Source organism: Colletotrichum paranaense (assembly GCF_030867605.1).
Source record: "Colletotrichum paranaense strain IMI 384185 chromosome Unknown Scaffold_2.1, whole genome shotgun sequence".
NCBI classification, from domain to species: Eukaryota; Fungi; Ascomycota; class Sordariomycetes; order Glomerellales; family Glomerellaceae; genus Colletotrichum; species Colletotrichum paranaense.
The window spans coordinates 4,422,012-4,443,229 of NW_026848960.1; the positions used below are offsets into that span (position 1 = coordinate 4,422,012).

General features: G+C 53.3%; 6 protein-coding genes across 6 annotated transcripts; 4 read left to right on the forward strand and 2 right to left on the reverse strand.

The window, feature by feature from the left end:
- Positions 1 to 944: 944 nt before the first annotated feature.
- CPAR01_03406 (uncharacterized protein) lies at positions 945 to 1,642 on the reverse strand (the record flags this gene model as incomplete). The annotated part of the gene is made up of 2 exons (XM_060487693.1): positions 945 to 1,305; positions 1,533 to 1,642. The coding sequence occupies 2 exons, from the start codon at positions 1,640 to 1,642 to the stop codon at positions 945 to 947; spliced, it is 471 nt and encodes a 156-aa protein (XP_060355021.1).
- Positions 1,643 to 3,225: 1,583 nt separating this feature from the next.
- Positions 3,226 to 5,064, forward strand: CPAR01_03407 (uncharacterized protein; the record flags this gene model as incomplete). The annotated part of the gene is made up of 2 exons (XM_060487694.1): positions 3,226 to 3,330; positions 3,727 to 5,064. The coding sequence occupies 2 exons, from the start codon at positions 3,226 to 3,228 to the stop codon at positions 5,062 to 5,064; spliced, it is 1,443 nt and encodes a 480-aa protein (XP_060355022.1).
- Positions 5,065 to 6,362: 1,298 nt separating this feature from the next.
- CPAR01_03408 (uncharacterized protein) lies at positions 6,363 to 7,982 on the reverse strand (the record flags this gene model as incomplete). Its single annotated transcript, XM_060487695.1, has 2 exons — positions 6,363 to 7,186; positions 7,235 to 7,982. 2 exons carry the CDS (start codon positions 7,980 to 7,982, stop codon positions 6,363 to 6,365), a joined length of 1,572 nt encoding a protein of 523 aa, XP_060355023.1.
- Positions 7,983 to 9,471: 1,489 nt separating this feature from the next.
- CPAR01_03409 (pfs domain-containing protein) lies at positions 9,472 to 12,910 on the forward strand (the record flags this gene model as incomplete). The annotated part of the gene is made up of 3 exons (XM_060487696.1): positions 9,472 to 9,884; positions 9,935 to 10,759; positions 10,825 to 12,910. 3 exons carry the CDS (start codon positions 9,472 to 9,474, stop codon positions 12,908 to 12,910), a joined length of 3,324 nt encoding a protein of 1,107 aa, XP_060355024.1.
- Positions 12,911 to 14,451: 1,541 nt separating this feature from the next.
- On the forward strand, positions 14,452 to 16,046 carry CPAR01_03410 (uncharacterized protein; the record flags this gene model as incomplete). Its single annotated transcript, XM_060487697.1, has 2 exons — positions 14,452 to 14,757; positions 15,156 to 16,046. The coding sequence occupies 2 exons, from the start codon at positions 14,452 to 14,454 to the stop codon at positions 16,044 to 16,046; spliced, it is 1,197 nt and encodes a 398-aa protein (XP_060355025.1).
- Positions 16,047 to 17,287: 1,241 nt separating this feature from the next.
- On the forward strand, positions 17,288 to 19,954 carry CPAR01_03411 (uncharacterized protein; the record flags this gene model as incomplete). The annotated part of the gene is made up of 2 exons (XM_060487698.1): positions 17,288 to 18,135; positions 18,187 to 19,954. 2 exons carry the CDS (start codon positions 17,288 to 17,290, stop codon positions 19,952 to 19,954), a joined length of 2,616 nt encoding a protein of 871 aa, XP_060355026.1.
- Between the last annotated feature and the right edge of the window lie 1,264 nt (positions 19,955 to 21,218).

The following is a 21,218-nucleotide window of genomic DNA, read 5'->3' on the forward strand; positions in this document are numbered from 1 at the left end:
ATCCCAAGCATTTACCGGGCACCACTCTATTGGGGACCAGAGCTGCATCTTTGGCGTTGCCGCACCCTCCATGTTTAGGGCTCCATCAAAGTGGGAATGCCTGCGGGGTAGGGATACGCCATCATCGAGGTTGTATCGGCCGCATCGTTTCCTGAGAAGATTGTCACTTTCTCCTCCAATTGTGGACTGGGTTGTATCAAAGATGCCGGGACACGACCATTGCAGCGTCGACGCGGGAGATCAGCGTTGCTATGATAGCATTAACATGATAGCCTTTGAAGCTCAACGAGAACACCACGGACAGGAAACAAACAAATATCCTGAAAACTCATTCATTCTCGAGTAATGTTTGCCCGCTAAGTCTCGATTTCCAAATGACTTCGCCTGGAGACGATTCCCCCAGGTTCTCCGCCCTGCCCGCCCCCGCAATCCTGGGGAAAACATCCACTTTGGCTTGTCGGAGGCTCCACGTGCCCAGGTTAAGACCCCAGCTTGAGTGGTTCGGAAGAGCCAATGAGGCCTATTGAGTTGCAATCTCGAGGGGTGTCAACAGTGCCAAGAAAGCTAGGGCAATTTGTCTTCGGCAACTGGGATCGGCAAGTGAGGTTGATATGCTAGCGGGAATTGCCAGCGTACGCGTATGTAGAGTTGTAGATTCATCACAATGCTGCATCGTATGCGGAGCCTCTAGCACACCTCAAGAAAGACCTTGCTCTCCGAGAAACCGAGCCTTCCGCACCAGAGTCGCTCTGTGGAAAGAGATTCGGAACGGGAGCCGTTTGCGCCCTCGAGCGAGTCAAGGGTTGAAGTTAGTGTTATGCCAACCGCCCTTATTGGTGTTGGTTACGTGGAAACTTCGAAGCGAAAGGGCTGGCAATCCGTCAGGTCGGGATAGGCTACTATCCCACCGGTCAAACTTAGTTTTAGATATTTGCGTCTAAGACTCAAAGAGGCTCCTTTTCAGCCCTTCGATGATCACAAGGTGTGGTCTCAACGTTCGGCAGATCAAACGTTCGAATTTGAAGAGGACAAGAGGCCACCACGAGAATCAGCATCTGAACGGAGATGGTGCTCCTAGGCTGAACGTTCGTCCAGTGTTGGTGATCATCAAAAGTCAATGTGACAATGTCCTTCCAATCCTGTTCGTCCCATGTTCGGCTGTATGGCAAAGGTGCAGGCCGGAAAACCATTTTACCGGCACAGCCATGGAAACTCTGACGTTCCTTTGGTTCAGCTTCACAGGAAGTTGCAGTGAATGCATGAGAATCTGTAAGGGCGACGCCATGGGATTGATGTATTGGGTGCCTGTAACTCAATCAAGAAGCATCAGAGCAGTAGATGATAACCGCGGGTACTCATGTTGCCGTCGGTTGAATCGTGCTGGTAGATCGTCTCTGCAATCCACCCGCGGTAAAACATGTCGATATCCCGAGGTTACTCTGCAGTTGGACACTGCAGACGCTGCAGATTGGTGGACGAGGCGTGAAACAATAACCTCGGTGGAACTTGCAGGTCAGCCACCCACACCGTACGGATACCCAAAAGCCCTCTGAGACATGACACTGGCCATGTGGCATTGGGGGACCTGAAAGAGCTTGGCGCCGTGGGCGGCTTCTGCAGCTTTGGTGGTGAAAGGCTGCATCTTCGGCCGAGAGAGGGAGGTCGTACTACTGAGTACTGCCGTGCTCCGTGAGGATGCTCCGTACGCGCAGATGTGGTGCGTTGCATTGAGACACCAGAAATATCGAATCTCAACTGCAGCACGGATACCCGTACGGATACTTCGTGCAGTAGAACAAGGTGTCGCATGCAGCTGCCCGAAAGGGGCTGGCTCGGTGACAAATGCTGCTCCGCTGTGACGCGACCTCAACAGCAGCGCCGCTTGGCGATGACCAAGGTCGACTCGATCCTTTGCCGCTTCTTGGTAAGCCTAAATACCACTGAGGAGACGATCCGGAACTTTATTGTCCCTTCGCAATGTGTTTTTGGGAGAAAAGAGGAGACCAAACATGGTTTTATGTGACCGTGTGCCTCGAACGTTGTCGCTGATATACTCCCAGAAAGCGGTCGGGGAACCATCGATCAGGAATCATCTGCTATAGGGTACAACACAGAAGTCAGATTTTGTTGCTCATCGTGAGTTATTCCGGCACGGCCATTTGGCTGACAGTTCGGGAGGATTATTGCCTCGAGCGTCGTTGCAAGATGCAATAGTCAGCGGCGTCCAGAATGTGAGACATTCATTGAACCTGGACTGGCGGCGACGCGTCAAGGTAGCCAAGCTCCTGAAGAAATCGACAAGCTCATTGTAGATCGAAAATGGCACAAAGCAAGAATCGTCAGCCGTTCGTTCGCAGCGATAACGCCCGCTGCCTCACCCGCCGCCCGTCCCAAAGTTCAACGGCCCAAACTCAAGATGGCGGTCAGTGGTGCCGTGGTGGTGGAACCTGGCGTTGGTAGGTGGCTTCGACGGCGCTGAAGGAAGACGACCCGATTTCGCTGGGTCGTTACCGTCGTGTGCGGACATGGCCGCCGTCTCAGACCCTGAGCTAGGACGCCCCAAGACTTGAAAGACTCCTGATGAACGCGAAGATCGTGGAAGATCAGGGGCTGAATTCTTGTCGCTGCCAGCTGGGAATGGCTTCAAGGGGACAACGTTGTGGTATTCAGCCGCCAAACGGGAAAAAGAGCTGAAAGGCTGTGGATAGCTAGGGGGAGCTTGGGTGCCATTGTGCCACTACCAGCTCTTGGGAATGTCTCGGAAGACCCTGTCGTTCTTGTTTGACCGTGTATGTACTGTGTATGCTGACAGCTAGAAACTAGGGGTGAGAGGACGGATGAACGGCGACAGCGGAGGGCGGAGAAAGCTGGTGGGGAGGTCCCGTCCGCCAAAAACATGAGAGTGAGGTGAGAGGTACGCAGGAGGTACGGCAGCGAATCAGAGATGAGTAATTGTGGAAAATGCTTACCTAAGTCGGCAGCGGAAGTCATTCCCTCCGAGCCACCTTCGACGTCTCTCATTGGCCAGTACGCATGAATAAGGCAGCTCTAGTGATCCTTCGTCTCGCTTAGCTCGAGCTTAGCGGGCTTCTCCCTCTATGAGATTCCCTGAGAACGCTGGCTGTGCCAACTTTAGGCTTCCAAAGTTCATTGAGCCCGCCTGCATTCCCTGTCTCAGCAATGGGACGGCGTGGACGGCACCTAAAATGCCCCCCCAAAAACACAATGACCTGTGGCGCCGGAGACGGATCATCAGCACCCGTGGATCCCATCTCCTTTGGAGGTCTCCCATCTGCCCCTCTCCGGCTCTCCCCCCAACGCCCAGATGACGTGAGACGCCCACCAGACCATCCCACGCATCCAAGCACATCCCAGCCAACATGCATGTGGTTTTGCGTTTCCCACCAAGCACCGCGCACCAAGCACCCCCAAGCCATGCTTTTTCGAATATCCATTCTCAACTCGGAGCTAGCGAGTGGAAGGGTCCCGGCCCGGGGGGCTGAGGTCTTGCGCTGCCATGGCTTGGCTTTACCTCAACCAGGTTGGCTTTCTTCTTGACCACCATCCTTCGCGCGGCGCACCTCCGTCAGCACCAAGAAGCTTTTTGTTGCTTGGGTCGTCAGCTTTTACGTCTGCTTTCTTTTGGCACATGTTCCCCCCGGCCGTCTGACAGAAGCAAGCCAGCTTTTCGACCAAACATCTACCATTGATCCTTACGATCCATAGTATCATCATCGCATCGCGCCTCCAAACCGACAACTTCGAGATACCCAAGAGAGCGACGACAAACTCACCGCACAGATGCTTCGCAAGAAAGAGGTCTACACGACCGTCACTCCAATCCCGGGCTTCATTCCCCGCCAGCTCGCCATCGACATCCTCCACTCCCATTCCGAGGTCATCACCCTCAACCCCCTCGCTCTCGATCACAAGCCCATCAAGGCGCCCCGCGATGCCGCCTCCGACGAGTACTACTCGACATGGTATGAAATCACCGAGCGCATCCAGTACATCCCGGGTATCGGCAAGATGGGGTCTGGCAAGATCAGCTTCAACGGCTGCTTCCACGATATGCCTTGGGGCCTTCAGACGCACACCTACGCCCCGATGAACATCGACATCCGGATCAAGTACAAAATCGACGGCAACCAGCCCGGCTTCGAACCGCCCCAGCCGCCCGAGATTGGCATGTCCGGCCTCGGTGTACCCGCGGACGGGCTGTATCTGCGCGAGGATATCGAGATCCGCTGCAACATCACCATGGTCAACTTCGTCAAGGCGCAGCTCAAGGCCGCAAGCAAGGAAATGGTTTCAAGGATTATCAAGAAGGCGGAGCTGCTCGACGCGGGCGTGTTGCAGGCAATGATTACGGACGGGAAGCTCAAGACTATCAACCCGGCCGACCGCACCAGCACAGGCATGTCCGGCGCGCACTCCCCATTATTCAACCAGCGCCCCGAGGGTAGCCCAAGACCGGAATCGCATTCGCCCACAACACCCTACCAAGTCCCACGACCGGTTTCAATGCAACAGTTTCGCCCCGGCTCGCAGGGCAGCTACGGCGCACACCAAACCCAACCCTCAGAGCTCTACTCCCAGCACAGCGCACCCCAAACATCCTTCATCGCCGAACTCCCAGGAAACTTCTACCACCCGCAGCAATCATCCAACAACCTGCAACCCCCGCAGCCGTCCCCGGGCCTACAGAACGGTGACCGCGACTCCATGTCGCAACAATCGCAATTCTCACCGGACCCAAACTCATGGCGCTGGTCCCAGGGCCAACCAAGCCCGTCGCAACAGAGCTCGCGGCCGACGAGCATGGCGTCGTCCGAGGCGAGTAGCGGGTACGCTAGCCCCGCGCTCGATCACAAGGGGTTCTCGTCCGAGTTGCCCACGCACCCGGAGACGCAGGAGGAGCACCGCGGGGATGCGCATGGCAAGGCGGTGGAGGCGGCGCAGCAGCAGCAACAGCAGCATAGGGTCAAGGGACCGCAGGCGTATCCGGCGTATGGGCAGGCTTATGCTTATAATCCTGCAGATTATGCGCCGTTGAGTAGATGATGAGGGATCGCCTCGCAGAGTGTGATTGCTGGCGTGTTTGTGTTATAATACCAGGAGTTTTAAGGGATTGAAATGAGTGCGGATTCGGGCTTGGTTTGGCAAACACCTTCTTTCAATGATACCGCTGTTTGGGGGGAATGAGATATTATGTGTTGTACCCATAGGTGATATCAACTGGCCAACGATGGGCAAATAGGAAAAAGGAGTCTTCTCTTTCAATCTATTTCATAATGATATTCCACAATTTATAAGGTTATCCCATCCGTGGACACTTCTCTCTTTCAATTTTATTCGTCTTGTACTACGGCTGGATGAGTCGTCTGGTAGTAAGGCCACTTCTGCCGACGCCGAATAATGCGAAAGCTCTGTAACGAATTGAAAGATGAGCATCTATCACCAAGTACCTGGAGACGGTGTCGTTAACAGCCATCTTGATGAAGTTAATGCCTTGGTTATCCCTAGCAGAGAACTTCTCGCCGCGTTGACGAACGTCGATGAGTTGCGACGGGTTACGTGGGCCATGTCACTGTCCCATTTGATTCGCCCAGTATTGAGACGATGGAATGCCATTAATTGGGAATTTATTCTCAAAAAATGTTTTTAGTGGACGGGTATATCAAGAGTGTGTCAGATATAAGATACCTACTAAGTAAACAAAACACTCGGGAAACTAGATTTCAAAATAGTTGTGAAACGATCAAGTAACCAATTTCCAATCGCCAAAACGATGACAATCACAAGAAGAGTACATCACAGTCCGCTCTGCAACCAAGTAAGTAGGTAACGCTTCCGTTTTCTTCAAGCGATCACGATTGCTGCGGAAGAACAGTTGCGCGGTTAATTGGTTCAGACGAGGCCATGTCTTGGATGTGTGTCGAAACAGCCGGCGCAACAAACCAACAATCCTCGTCTACTATCATGTAATGGTTTGATGCTCATTGATGTGCTGGGAAAACCATTCTAGGTTTCTAAAGAGGATCTCGTCTTCTCTCCCACGCCTAGCCAAGCACTAGATATCGTGTCGCAAAAGATTCGTCGAATCGACGCGTACTTTGAAGCCAACTCATCTTATTGATACCTGTTGAGAACCGTCATAGCTACGAGCACAAAATGGGAACCGCGTATAATACATAACAAATCCTCGCAATTGCCCAGCAAACCTCTCTCTTATTCCAGACATCTTTTTTCGACAAAAAGTCTCGCCTCTGTCGCTCTCACCTCGATCATGCTATTGAGCTGATCATGTCTAAGATCGGCCATCAAAGTCACTACACCGGTTCGCCCAAGTCGCCACAACTTCATGCGTTAACCTTGCGAGGACGGCCGCGAGCACGCTTCTTGGGGGGCTCTTCGTCTGCTTCAGACTGCTCCTTGGCCGCAGGCTCGGGCTTATCCTCTGCAGCGGATGCTTCTTCAGACTTCTCAGGCTGCGACTCTTCAGCCGCGGTGTCGTCACGCTTCTGCTTGCGTCCGGGTCTGCCCCTGGGCTTAGGCTCCCTTGAAGCTTCTTTCAAGACCTCAACCTCGACATCTGACTCGGCAGCATTGTTCTTGCGAGGCCGACCGCGTCCCTTCTTGACAGGCATGGCAACAGCTTTGATGCACTTCTCGCGTCCACCCTTGGACTTCCAATAATTCTCGACGTGCTGTCGGGCATACACCTCGACTTGCGACTCAGGCTCCCATGATCGCTCAGGGGAACCAATCCAGCAAACGTAGAGCTGGACTGCGCCAGAAGGCTTCTGCTTGTGCTTTTCTACTCGGAGAGCGTGCCAGAGATTCTTGTCGGCCATGGCACCTAGCCTGCCACCCTTGAGGCTGTTCCAGTACGCAAACAGTGCTTCCTCGGCATCCTCGTGAATAGTCTGTTCAGTCTCCCACGTGGGATCGTCGTGCTTCCAGTTGATGTGCATTTGAAAAAGGGTTTTGTCGTTAGGATCGCGGCGATGGCCAAGGATCTTGTCAAACACGAACATGCCGTTCTTTGGATCGTCCATCTCTACGTCCTCGTCGCCCGCCGCATTCGTAGCCGAGTTCTCCGTAGGAGCAGCCTCAACAGTGTCGGCGTTATCAATGGACGTGGCAACGTTGATCTCGGCATCCTCTGCTGCAGGAGAAGCCACTACAGCCAGTTAGCCTTGATCCCTGTTAAAAAGGACATGTAGCATACCTTGTACTGCCTCCTTGACTGGGCTCTTTGCGCGAATCTCCTCAGCCTCTACTTCGGCTTCAAACTGGTTTCCGAGCTGGATAGTGGTGTTGCCTTCAGTGCCATTCGCAGCCTCAATCTCTTGATCGGCCTCCTTATCAGCAGGAGCAGGACTTTCCTCTACATTCGGCTCTCTACTGCGCTTGCGGCTCACGATGGTCTGTTCAAAGGTTGTTGTGACAGTTGCAGTACCAGTGCGCTGTCCAGTTATATTGTTGACCACGTTGGAAAATGTCTTGCGAACAGAGGACACAACGCCAGTCCGGGGTGCACTGGGTTCCGGTGTAGACCCGGAGGCTTCAGCGTCAGGGGTAGCCTCCATGGCAGTGACTGGGGCAGTGGACGAGGTCGGCTCTGAGGTATCGTTCTCGGCGGGAGTAGCGGCAGTAACGGTATCGGCAGGCGTGCTACGGTCGGCAGTATCCACGTCGTCGGCGGTATCGCTCAAAGCCTTGCGCGGCGAAGGGCTTACGGGGAGGCGCGGAGAGGGGTTTTGCGAAGGCGGCGAACGGGATCGCGATGCATCCGAACGGGGAGTTCCAGTGGGCGCGAGGCTCTTGATGCGCTTGTTCGGGTGCGGCGACTGAGAGCCGGAGGGCTTGCCCGGTGATGAGAGGAAGGTGTTAAATGCGCCGTTCTTTGTGCTCTGAGGTTTCTTGACCGACTGAGTGCCGTTAGGCGGCGCAGGAGATTCAGCCAATCGAGCCATGATGGAGGAATCTAATCTAGATGATATCTGGTGATGGGCGAGGCGTTTGGGCGCTCGGATGGCGTGGATCGTTTGGCTTGCGCCAGTCGAAATCGTTCAATATCGATGACGATTCCTGTATTCAAAAACCAATTGGCTCGCAAAAAAAGGGCGCACGATGAACGGGGACAGGTTGCGGCCAATTGCGCGGTGTTAAAGGCAGAGTGATTGACTCGGCGACGTTTTCTGAGGTGAAATGAGAAGAAGTCGAGGCGTGCGGTGCTGGGCAGCTTCGGTCGCGGGAGGAGCTTTGGCCTTTGGTTTCTGCTCTGTTGAGTGCAGGTGCGGTGCGGGTGCTCTCCACTGTCGTTCCTGCTCCCATCCGGGCGGTGCTGCTGACGTAAGAGGATCAAGCTATTAAGTTTGGCGCGGAAGCTACGACCGGGAACTTCAAGGAAGGTGCCTTACGCGACGCGATGACAGTGGGATCAGGGTGGGGCTTCGGCCGTTGGTTTCCATAGGTTCCCTGTCACTACGTACTTACGCACTCCAGAAGAAGGTTAGCGCACGTGATTTATCCACCCATCCTTCCTGTCGGGTCAGATGTGAGGCAACATGGGTCATCTTGAAATAGGTCATCTTCTCTTTCTCCAAGCTTCGTTGTTGAATCCTTTCGAATATGCCCATCTTCTGTGAACCCTCCATTTGATGTTTCAAACCCGAAGACGTCCTATCCTTCATGCACAGCCATCTTTCGAGGCGACAAACGCGGCCTTCGGCGCCGCTAGGCGAGCAACGTCGTACTACCTTACCTACAGTAGCGGGCAGCATTCTCTCTGATTTCAAGGACAATAGCTTGGTCTCGATCTTTTCTAGGATCAAGTCTACGTTCCGCTGCGTTGACTCTTCCTGTTTCTACACCAAACTAAGCTACAGATTTCCCAAACAGCAAGAATGGTGGGGACTATCGGCCAAATCCACCCGTTCGGCACACCACCGTCCTTCGAACCACCTCGTTCAATGATGCAGCTTCAACATTAAGGCCAGCCTCTTTATCCTCCTGATTCAGCAAAGGAAGAAGCTCAGGCCGCTGAGATTACCTTGGTCAACGCCCGTTCTCTCGTTCTGCTGGGCTAGACGACGTGGGGGCGGGAGGCGCAGACCTGCCAATCTGCAATTACGTGCCATAAGCCGCATGACTGCCGCACAATCCTCAATTCACCAGCATGGAATTGGCTGAAATGCCCTCTGCGGAGCGGCGCAGTGGGAGGCCCTTGTCGCCAGATCGTTGCGACCCTACAGGCTACTTTGACACGCCAGGCGTCATCCCCTTTGCTGCTGCCTCTTTACCATTCGGATGCGTAGCCTTCGACAGAATGGATGTGTGCTGTGAGGCAGCCAAAATGGGCTGTGCTCAGGCTGAATCTTTATAAACAAACCATTTCTCTTCGCTTCTCTAGGCTTTTGATGCGAAACCAACCGACAATACTCACGAGTCGAAGGAGTCATTATGGAAGCAGTAGGCGGAACCGCTGCCATCTTGCAGCTGATCGATGTGGCGCTTAAGACCACCATCCAAGTATACAAGATCTACGCAGATTTCAGAGATGCCGAGGACTTCCATAAACGATTAGTTAGGGAGATGCACGATCTTGTTAATGTCCTCCATCAGCTACTGGATTTAGTCTTAGTCAGCGATCCCAACGAACCGAAATGCGGACACGCTCAAGCTCTGCGAGGAATGCTGGAAGGGAAAGACAACCTCGTGTCGTGTTGCCAAGAGGATATTGACGAAATCTCGAAGCTCCTAGGAAAGGTCGCATCAGCATCATGGCCAATTAGGAAGAGAAAAATTGACCGAATTCTCTCCAACATTGCATCAACTAGAGCACAACTAGGCCTTGCGGTTCAAACGCAGTCCATGTGAGACATAAGGATGCAACATATACTGGTTAAAAGACTGACTAGATTAGGGCTACCGTAATGGATATCCGTCGCATGTTGACTAGGTATGAATCCGACATGAGACAATATGTTGAGTCTGAGTCGCATAAGGCCATTTTGGCGTGGCTGAAACCACCCGACGTATGGAAGAACCTAAGAAATGCTCTGCAAAAGCGACAGCCAGGAACGGGCGAATGGCTACTGAAGGCGTCCGAATTTGAACACTGGAAGGGAAACCCGGGTACTTTGTGGTTATCCGGCATGCCGGGAGCCGGAAAGACCATCATGAGCTCAACCATAGTGACCTCTTTGCTAAGCGAAGCCCAAACATCTACATCAGCAGTTGTCTACTCGTACTTCGATTTCTCCAATGAGTCGCAGCAAGAAGCTCAGTCATTTCTACGAACATGCATCGCTCAACTTGCAGCAAAGAAACCTGCGGCCTTCGATATCCTTCTCGGCCTCCGCAATCAGTTTTCGGAAGCCCAGAGTCAGCAGCCCGGACTTGAAGAGCTTCTCGAAGCAACAGTTGCCGCCCTGAGGTGCTTTCACCGAGTATTCGTTGTGGTCGATGCGCTGGATGAGTGTTCGGAACGTAAAAGGTTGCTGAAAGTAGTCGAAGAACTCCAGTCCCTACGCAACCTTCACCTAGTCCTCCTGAGTCGCCCAGAACGGGAAATCGAAAAGGCCTTGTCGTCTTCAGCAAAAGAGTTGCCACTGCGTGGCGTTCAAGTTGATCATGATATTGCAGCCTACATTCGACAGAGAATTCACCACTCGGATGAGATGCAAGAATGGATGGCAGAAGATAGGGCCAAAGTTGAAAGCCAGCTGATTGAAATGGCCGGTGGAATGTGAGTTTTGGTCTTTTTGCTCCCTTTGAGACGTTACAACGCAGCTAACCTGAAATGATGTCAAGGTTTCGTTGGGTGCATTGCCAACTGGACGCTTTGGAGCAATGCATTGATTCTAACCAAGTCGACGAGACCCTCGCCTCTTTACCGTCGGACCTACCGTCGACATATGAAAGAATACTGGTCAACATGGACGCCAAATCGGCGGCGCGAGTTCGAGATGTCCTGGTAGCATTGGCCTTTGCTCGAAGGCCTTTGCAGGTTGGCGAAGTCATGGATGTTATAAGCATATCTCTGCAAGACTATCCTCGAGCGAAGAAGAGTGGGAATAAGGTCTACTTGAACCAGCTGCTGTCTTCCTGCTCGAGTATGGTGGCAATCTCTACCAGCGGTGGTGGCGAGAGGAAAAAACAAGAGATGCGTCTTGCGCATGCCTCAGTTAAGGACTATCTTATCTCTGAACATTTGCGCAATGGACCGGCATCTGCATTCTTCACAACATCTGGACAGGGACACCTTTTCATGGCCGCTAAAAGTGTTGCGTGTCTGTTGGACCAGAACGACGTCAGCCGCTTCGGGCCACACACCTTGGAAGAGGTTCCCTTTCTGTTATACTCTGCTCTGAACTGGGTCCATCACGCGAGGGATGCCAACCTGGAGTCTGACCGTGGCAGTCTTGACGACTTGATTTTCTCCCTGCTCCATCGCGATGGCGACTCTTATGTCAACTGGCATCGTGTGGTAGGCTGCCATGGGCCTGCAACACCAGTGGAGGGTTTTGCATGGGATATCCACATCCGAGAGGGCAGCAGACTCATCGACGGCGGTCGACCAGCCCACAAAGAACGACTGCTAGACGGCCACTTTATTGATCGCCCGCTCCATCATGCAACGCAATGGAACCTGTGGCGCGTTGTCCAGCGTCTTCTTGATGCTGGCCATGATCCTAACGGTTACAGTAGAGGAAACCACGCTCCCCTTCACTGCGGGGTACCCCAGCGGGCCCTAGAGTCGATGGATCTTATTCTCAAGCAAGGTGGAAATATCAACATCTGCGACTGGATTGGCGATACCCCAGCTATGTTTGCCGCGCACAAGTCCAAGGACCCAGTAACGATGGAGTGGCTAATGGACCGCGGCGCAAGCCTTTTACATGTCAGCAGAAGATCCGGCAATCTCTTACAATGCGCAGCTATAGAGGGTAACCCAGATGTGTTGGAAGTGATTTTACGGAAGAAACCGCACGGTATATCACCCGACATTGGGACTGATCATAATTATGACGAAATTGCTGATCTGGCCACACCGCTTCAATTTGCAGCATATGGAGGAAACCTGGCATGCATCGAGTTACTGCTAATGTACGGTGCCAACATCAACTTGGGTAAAGGCAAAGTTGGGACACCCCTTCATGCTGCAGCGGCGTCAGGGAATCTGAAGGCCCTTCAGCTCTTGTTAAGTAGGGGGGCGAATCCCAATGTTGTCAATGGACAATACGGCAGTGTTATTTGGGCTGCTGGGTACGGTGGCGACCGTGAATGCGTTCGCTTTTGTCTACAACTGGGACTGCCTATCGACGGACTGGATACTAAGGATCTCTCTCCTGGCAAGAATTGGCAGGGTCTTGCTGAAGATGAAAGGGAGGCACTCTTGTCTGACATTATAAAAACTGCAGGAGACCGCTACTGTCGAGACATCCTTGACGCCGCCCGGTTGGGCATGACTTCGCGCGTCAAGGCATATCTTGATAGTGCCACGGACCGCAAGGCCGAACTTGGAAAGAAGCACGATCTTCACATGCGGACGCCTCTGCTGTGGGCGGCGGCAGAGGGTCATATCGAAACTGTGAAGTACTTGGCAATGGAGGGCGCAAGCCTTAATCAATGGGGGAGAGGTCTCGACACACCGCTTGAGATTGGGTGCCTTGCCGGCCGCTTGGACATGGTAAAGTGTCTATTGGCTTTAGGGGCAAGGGCCGAATTCCGACAGGCAGGAAAATATCGGACTGCAGTCGTATGTGCTGGGATCAGTGGCAACAAGGAGTTGGTCGAGTTTTTGAAGGCACTGGAAGAGGATCGGACTCTGACGTTCGAGTTTGAGGGGCAGACCTACGAGCATGATGGAGACAAGGGCTACAAGCGAAAGGCATGACTGGTAGATAGCCTGTTGGACAATCATCTCATTTGGAAAACTGTTAGGGAAGAAAGCGCAGAACCCTTGGGAATTGACGTCGGTGAGCTGGACTCCATATCAGTGCGATGAAACCGGGGTATACCGTACCCACTTAATCGGCCGGTCAATTATGGATGTGGTACGGAGAGGGTGGGGATCCCGGCACCGGTAACGGAGCTTCGTGAACAGGCGGCGGAAGAAGAGACGGCCCTCGTCTACCGAGTATCCCTCTCTATTCCGTAGCTTGGGTGCAGTGATGTGGAGGAAAGATCCGTACGGAGCACTTCGTACCCTGTCAAGTTCTCACTTATCACCGACCCCATGTTCACCTGTGACTTGCAGGACGTTTGCTGCCAGAGAGCCGTGGTTTAATGGAATGGCTGGGGTAATTTCCCCGGGACAAGTGTGCGCAGCCCCAGGAGAACTCAGAAGCGACAAAAGCATGTCATGGAGCATTCAAGGTTGGCTCTGAAAGAGTAAAAAAAGGTAAGCGGTCACTCTCAAGACTGACGACACCGTGTTCTTCATCCCAGGTGATTCGTCGATTGAAGAGTGCAGCCGTCTAAAAAAGGAACAGGGCAGCATCGTCCACTCGGCATGGCACCCCGGAAGTTGAACCCAGTCCCAGCGATTCGCGAAACTTGGAGGTGAGGATACATCCCACTCATTCCGCCTGATTGGAGCTTCCCGGGATCCGAGGATGTATGAGTGCCGCAGATATTGGTGATGTGGGCAGACAAAGTTGACAATCGTGGAGGTTGGGCGACGTTTGGGCGCAGCCAGGTGAGAGTGCGAGTATCCGCAAAGTTGAAGGTTGAGTGGAACCCCCCAGCCACTGGAATTGTCGACACCCGACGGGGCCCACGGGGGGACCTGAAGGCGCGAGAAGATGGGCGCTGCCCCGCCGAGCTGGACGACACCACAGCAGCGCTGCACGTAATTAAATGTGGTGCGATTTAAGTGGACGTTGGGAATTTGTTAGTGCATACGAAAGTACGGAGTACTCTCTGTGTTCGTTTCCCAGCCACTTTGAATCTTTACGAAAGTCAAGTTGTCAAACCCTGAAATGTCCAAGAGCCCAAATTCTTTCTCTCGCTCGGGTACATTGTCTGTTCCTCTTTTTGCTTTTGAGTTCGGATAGTATCATCCTTTTCCCTTCTCTCGTTAGCTTCCGCGCCTGGCGAGATCTTGCAACCACGCTTCTTTTTCTTCTGTGTGTTGGCATCGTCTGAGTTGAGACACAGGCACCAGACACAGACATACAGAGAGAGACGAGACAAGCCCCTCAATACAACGGTTCTCAACGGTCTTTCCCGGCCTATCTTACCTAGTCCATCTTGAGTTGTCTTTTTTGGATCAATCTCACTTCACGTCAAACCTGTCAAAACACTAGAAACAAACGTCAACTCTATCCGCACCTCACCAACATCACCACCACCAAATTCACAACCATTCTGCCCCAACACCACCACCACCCCGCCGCCGTCGCAAGAGACATCGATCCCGTCTCGTTTGCCATCATGGCCATGGGACTCCAGCAGCAGCAACATACCCAGGGCTCGCCGCCCATCCACTTCCCCGGCGACTTTGTCGAGTACGGCCAGCAGTACGACAACAACAGCGGCCACCACAGCGACCCGTCCTCTTCTCAACAGCGTCAATCCCGCGGCGAGGGCGGCAGGAACGGCCGGTATCGAAGACCGCGTTCCCCTTCCCTCGACGACGATTCTCGCTTCACTACCGGGCCCAGCGGCGGTGAGGATCCGCGGGCTAGCTCTGACGCTGCGCTGCATGATGCCGTGCTCGCGCAGGCGCCCCATCAACAGGTGAGTTTACAGACGTAAAGTTCAATCAGGGGAATTTTTGAGATGAGGGATCGATCGGAGAGTGAGGGTAGTAAAAGAAGAAAAAAAGCAATGGCTCGGCGAAACACGCACCAGCCACGCTCAATTCCAATACACCTCAACCACCCACCCCCTTATCTCTCTTTCACCCCAGCACTCAAGAACTCACTTCACCCAACTCACCTCACTTCACTTCATCTCACTCACTCACTCCCCAAACTCACAATCTCCAACTCATCTCACTAAAGGGCGGCTTTTGAGACCGCCCTCCCCCCAACACCCAACACCCTACACACAAAATCACAAAACACAACGCACAAACACACACGCACATACACAACCCGCATCGTCACCGAAAAAACCATCTGACCGCAATGCAGCAGCGCGTAATCCCAACAAACGGCCGCAACGGAGGCCAACCCCGCGCCGCAGGCCCTCGCGCACCCCCCGCCGCCGCAAACGCATCCCAGAACCGCCGCTCCCAGCCCCCGCCAGTCAACTCCCAGCTGCCGCCCTACATCGGCGAGAACCCCGACGAATGGAGCCCGTCCAAGGACGCCGCAGGAGCAGGCGGCTACTCCCGCCGCCGCACAGAGCGCCACGCCCGCCGGCAATCCTCCACCGGCAGCCGCGCCCCGGGAGCCCCGGACCCGCCCCAAATGAGCGGCGGCGCGTCCCCGCGCGGCCCGCCCGAAAGCCAGCACTCTCCCAGAGATAGACTCCCGTCCCAGCAGCTACAGCAGCAACAGCGAGAGCAGCACATCCCCAACCCGGCAGGCGGTCTTCGCCCTCCTTCCCCGCCAGCCGTGAACGAGAGCACCCTCAGCGACATCAGCCGCGTCAACAGCCCCAGCATCTCCAAATCCGTCCTCGAGCCCCTCCAGCGCAAGATGCTCGAGTACCACCGCCTCATGGACGAAGCTCAGGGCCAGATGGCGCAGTACGACGAGGAGCTTCGCCTCCTGCAGGAGCGCCGCCGTCTAGCCGAGCAGAGGTTCGTCGATGCAAAGACTAAGCACGATGAGTACGAGAGGCAGCACCTCGATGTCGAGCGTGCGCTGCGCGGTGATTATGCGCCGCCTCAGCAGGTGCAGCAGCAGCAGCAGATGATGCAGCAGCAGCAGAGTCAGCAGCAGATGTATCAGAATAGTCCGCCCAGGACGGTGCCGAGACCGGCGTCGAGTATTATGAGCTATGATGATCGGCCGATGAGCGGGCACAGCTCGGGCCCAAAAAAGGGGAAGTTGAGGTTCAGTTTGTTTGGGAGGTAGATGTGTTCGGGAGGCTGGGAACGATAGATTGTGTGTTGTTTGGGTGGATAGAGCGGCTTTAGAGAGAGGCCCTTTTTGCTCGTAACTTCTTTTGTGTTAATATTCTTATGGATGGGGGGGTTTTCTGGGATGGAGGACAAAGGGGCTGTCATGTTTGGGTGATGGCATTGATGTAATGACTGGAGCAACGTACAATATGGTATGTCAAAGATTGGTTTCATGGCAAATATGGTTTCATTGTTCATTGTGTTTTTGTTTCTTGGAAGCTGATGCTGTTGGCGTTGTCATTGCATCATTTCACTCGAAACTCACCCCAATTTGGCCTTTAGTTGGTTACTGGGAAAGCAAGAACCAGAAACTTGGTTTATTGGTTGATCGAGATATAGTGAGTGGAGGGCTGGCTATCTCCTAGACAAACCGAATGACAATCATGCAAGTCTGCTATAGATGAGTTGTTGTTAAAACATGCCACGTACGCAGTCATCCCAGACTCCCAGCTCAAAGCTCCCAATGCAACTTGTTTGGGTGAGAATATCGCAGACCTCACAAGGCATTTCGCTGCCATGCCAGTAGCTTATATTCCATTGCTGCAAACACCTTATTCTGCTGTTACAGTAGCTTCTGTTCTTAGACAACTCTGGTCATCAGTCTCTCGACAAGAACAGCCAAGTATATATTGAGCCACAACATTTCTCCCATGTGCTCTTAACCTCACATTCTCATACTCTCAAGCTTCCAGGTCATAAACATTCAAGGTCATCAAGCTTTTGGGAACCCAGATAGGGGCACCTACAAACTACCCCTGAGATCGTCTCTCATCCATAGCTGCTTCTATCCCCCAGTCATCTCTACCCGCGCGGATAGAGACGTCCAAATAAGAAATTCTCATGCATACATCATTGGCGTTTTGACTTGGACGTCACCTTTCTTGATTCCTGTAGGTGGAAAGTTTATCCGAGCCAGAGGGCATCGGATGAATATTCAGGTCAACATGTCTGCTCCCGCGCCTCCAACTCGAATATCCAATCAGATGCCCCGCTTTCCGTTTGCAAATGCTTCCTTCCTTCTTTCACTCGCCGCACTACGAATTTTTTTGACCGCTACATCCTTTTTTTGGTCTCCCACTTGAGTCGCGAGTGAAATACCATGAACCGCGCCGCGTCCCTCTCACACTCGTTACTCGAACTCATCGCGACATGGCCTTCTCGTTACTCGGTCCCATGGATCAAATGGCAGCAATCATGGATCAACTTAAGGAACCGGACAAAAATCACATTTGCTCAGTCCTCCCGACCAAGAAGTTCCCCAACAGCCTTCTGACGCAGACTCATCGTGAGCTAGCCCGACTGTACGAGGCTCATGGTGAGACCGTGGTCGCCTACTGGAAGGGACTTGACCGACCGGGACGAGAGGTCGTGTTGAGGAACAGCTCCATGTGCCCCGTTCTGAGAACCGTCCAATCCCCTGGCGCCGGGTTTTCTCATTTTCTCGGACCTGAGTGGAATCATGAAGACATCACCAATTCAGACAACAATGTCTTCCTCGACGTTCTTGAATATCGCGCCACACAATCTCTCACCCACCAATTCACCATTGGCCCAAATGGCACACAAGGCGACTGCGTCTTCACCTGCGCAAGATTCGCTGAACATCTCATCCCGTGTCTTGAACACTTTGACGGCGACGTCATGGTATTTGAGGACTGTGAAGAGTACCCTCGCACTGCCGACATCGTTGCCTACTGGGAAGCCATAGCCGGCGTCAGAACGGATCGCCATCTGTGGGTACCCGGACCTGTTGGTGAGCTGATTGTCGCGAGACAGATGTTCTGGGCAGAGATTCTTCATCGAGCGCTCGTCACCATCCTCACAGTCCTGGCCACCGATCGCAAACACCCAAACTGCACATGTCACGAACACGACAAGGAAGAGGTTCATGGGAACGAGGTTCTTCCTCAGCTCACACTCACTAGTGACTCCGGCCTCCGGCCCTTCATCAACTTCATCAAAGCTGAGGAGGATGAGACAATTCTCTGGTCGCAGAAACTTCTGACAAAGCCTGATATTCTCCTGATGGAGGCTACGAACTAGTGGCTCAGCCTCCCAGAGAGAGTCCCAGACGCCAGCGGACACATACTCAGCGTGGGAGACCTTGACAGATACGTCGGGGCCTGCATCTTCGATCCCTACTACGCTGCTGAGAAGGATTCCAACACCTCTTACTACATTCGCGTCCTTCTGTGTTCAATCCACATAATGGACAACTCGCGAAAGACGGCCAAACGACGCGACTTCCTGCTGCAGGAGCTATCAAACGTCCTTCACCTCAAGTTCCTGAAGTTGCTGGAGTGCGTCAAACGATGGCTCCAGTGCGGCAAAGCAGAAAAGTACTTCAAGCGTGTCCCAAACACTTACGATCACTTGGGCAGCGAAGTTGTAGTCGTCAAGGATCGAGTAATTGACAGCAAGAATCGCAAGATATACTACGGTATGCAGCTTTGCAAGCCAGGATTGACTCACAGACACGCCAGCTTCTGGCTCAGGAAGCTGGCCCCATACTACAAGAACAAAGTCCCAGGAGTTGCAACCATGGTCCCAGAGGGCGTTGAGTTCTCAGAGTTCCACACGAGCATCAACTTCTCTAACCTCAATCTGCTCGTGAGCTTCATCTCTGATCTGGACAAACAACTGTGCCTCCCGCCCGTGAGCGATACGAAAGGGCAGCTGTACATTTCACGCGTCAAGGAGCTGGAGGTCGAGCTCGCCACCGTCAAGAGGAACCTGGACCTCCGCAGGATCGCGCCCGACATTGACCGGCTAGCTGAGCCTCTCGTCACTTCCGCGGCAAAGGACAAGGTCGCCAATGCGATTGAGGAGAAGCTGGGCACCTCTCTTGCAAACCGCTATTGGAACCTGGTGCAGAGCTGTGTCGACAACTTTCCGGATCTCGGACACTACGAGAACAGCAGAGTCAACTTTGACGTCTGCTTCCCGAAGTCGTGTCAATGTGAGTCGGAGAAGTCGGCTGAGCCTGCCAAGAAGAAGAAGAGAAAGCCGAAAAAGAAGAAGCCGGAGAAAGTCGTAGAGGAGTCTAATGTCCTGCCGGAGCTTGAGGAGGGTCACGATGCCTGGGTCAACGATCTGAATACCCCGTGGCTGTCAAAGCCTGATGGGGATTCTTCGTGGGATGAGCTCGCGACTTCCGTGACCGGATCGCTCTCCTTGAATGAGCCTGAGCTCGATCTTCCCGGCGACGGTGTCTCCTTCGACGCTTCGCAGGACCCGGGCGACTCTGAGTCTGTACTTGCTGACGCTGAGCCGCAGGCTTCTGACCCCTGGGCCAACTTTCCCGAGGCCTCAGGTAGCGTTTCTGATGCTGCAACTACGCCAACCGAAGCTAGCTTCAGCCAATCTCTTCGCGAAGATGATGACGAGCATGAGGAGCATGATGGACATGATGGCGAGCAGAATGAGAACCAGCATTTTGACGAGGACGAACAGGAGATCATGGAGGGCCCCCGCAACCAAGACGCCAGCCTCCTAAACAAACCTGACACCGAAGACGGACCCTCGACTCCTCCCCAAGAAGTCATCTACGTCAGCGCCCGGACAGCAACCGTCATGGCAACAATGTTCGACAAGTCCGTCCACCAGGGATCCCTCACCTGGCCCGAATTCATAGCCGCCATGGTTGAAGTAGGCTTCACCGCCGACAAGAAAAAGGGCTCCGCAATCGCCTTCGTACCCTTGCCGCGGGAAGACGGCACTTCGAGATGGAAGCAGTCGATTCAGTTCCACATCACGCACGGCAGCGCGTCGTCGAGGGTCGAGGGGTACCGGTCGCGTAAGATGGCTCATCGGTTGACGAAGGCTTTTGGATGGAATGCGAAGACGTTCCAGATTGCTTGATTGCTGGTTGGCATTGGCGGGATTTGTGCCACCGGGAGTCAAATTTTGCAGTAGCTAAGATCTTTGGCTTTTGCTGTATTTGGGGACGACTTCTGAAGATTGCGAAGATGTGGCGTATGTGGGGCACAGAGACACGGTGGCTTGCTTCTGTTCTTGGATGCTGGCAGGGACACGATATCGAGACTTTTGCTTCATCTGCACATGGTCCTGATTTTGTTTCTCTAGTATCCTTGGTTCGTTGATAGCTGCTGAGCATTCATGGCTCTTGATTTGTTTTGGACTTTGTTTTGTCAGTTGCTTTCTGCATTGACACTTCTCTTCTCTTCAATGTGACAATCGCCCCTTTTCCATTGCTTTCAATATTTCTTCCGATTTCATTTCCTCCAATGTGACCTAAGTTCTACACGCTTGTATGCATTGCATTCAAGATGTTTCATTCCATACCATCGTGACACGACTAGAACTTTTGGAATAGGGGCGTTCATCAATCCCCGAAACCGAACTACACCGCCGGTAAAATCTTCTTCCCCCGGGATAGCTGTTCGAACTCTCCCTCTGGCGTGTATGAGACGCTCAAGGGAATAACTCAATGTTTTTGAGAGAACTTGGCCGCCTCTCGAGTAACCAACAGGGTTCGAGGAGTCAGTTATGTCGAGAACCGGATTTCGTAAGTACGTTGGATGTTCTCTCAAAAACTATGCTTCCTTGTTGAGAATATCCATAATAAGTTCACTGCAATCACCGTAGATTGAATCTCGGGGCTTTGTAGACCAGATGCAGAGAATCGGACATGGTCATGGGAGGCAGGAGCCAACGCATGCCCAACAAAGAGTCTTGATCATACCCGAGCTTGGGGACACCATGATCCCAATTCCGCAGGCCTTGTCGCAGCGCTGCAATCATACAAGTCGTACGAGGACTTTATAGGTCAAGCACCAACCGCAGATGGCCACCTAGACAGCGACCTGATCGCTCCCGAGACTGAGGTCACCGCGGCCAACTCTCACGAAGCAATTGAGCAGTTGTCTAGCCTCCCCGCCAATAGTGTTCAACCCAACTAAAGAATAGAGGAGAGCCACGGAGTAGACCATCTTATATCAAAAGCCGGAGTAGTCTTCCGTCAAGCTATAGTCTTTTCCATCTTACTTACCCTCTCTCTTACTTTCCAAAACCGGGCCCACGGCGACGCCCGGGTGCGGGCGGTGGGGCAACTTGACCACCTACTGTTCGCTGGCTAGATACGAAATTCGACAGATGAAGGTTC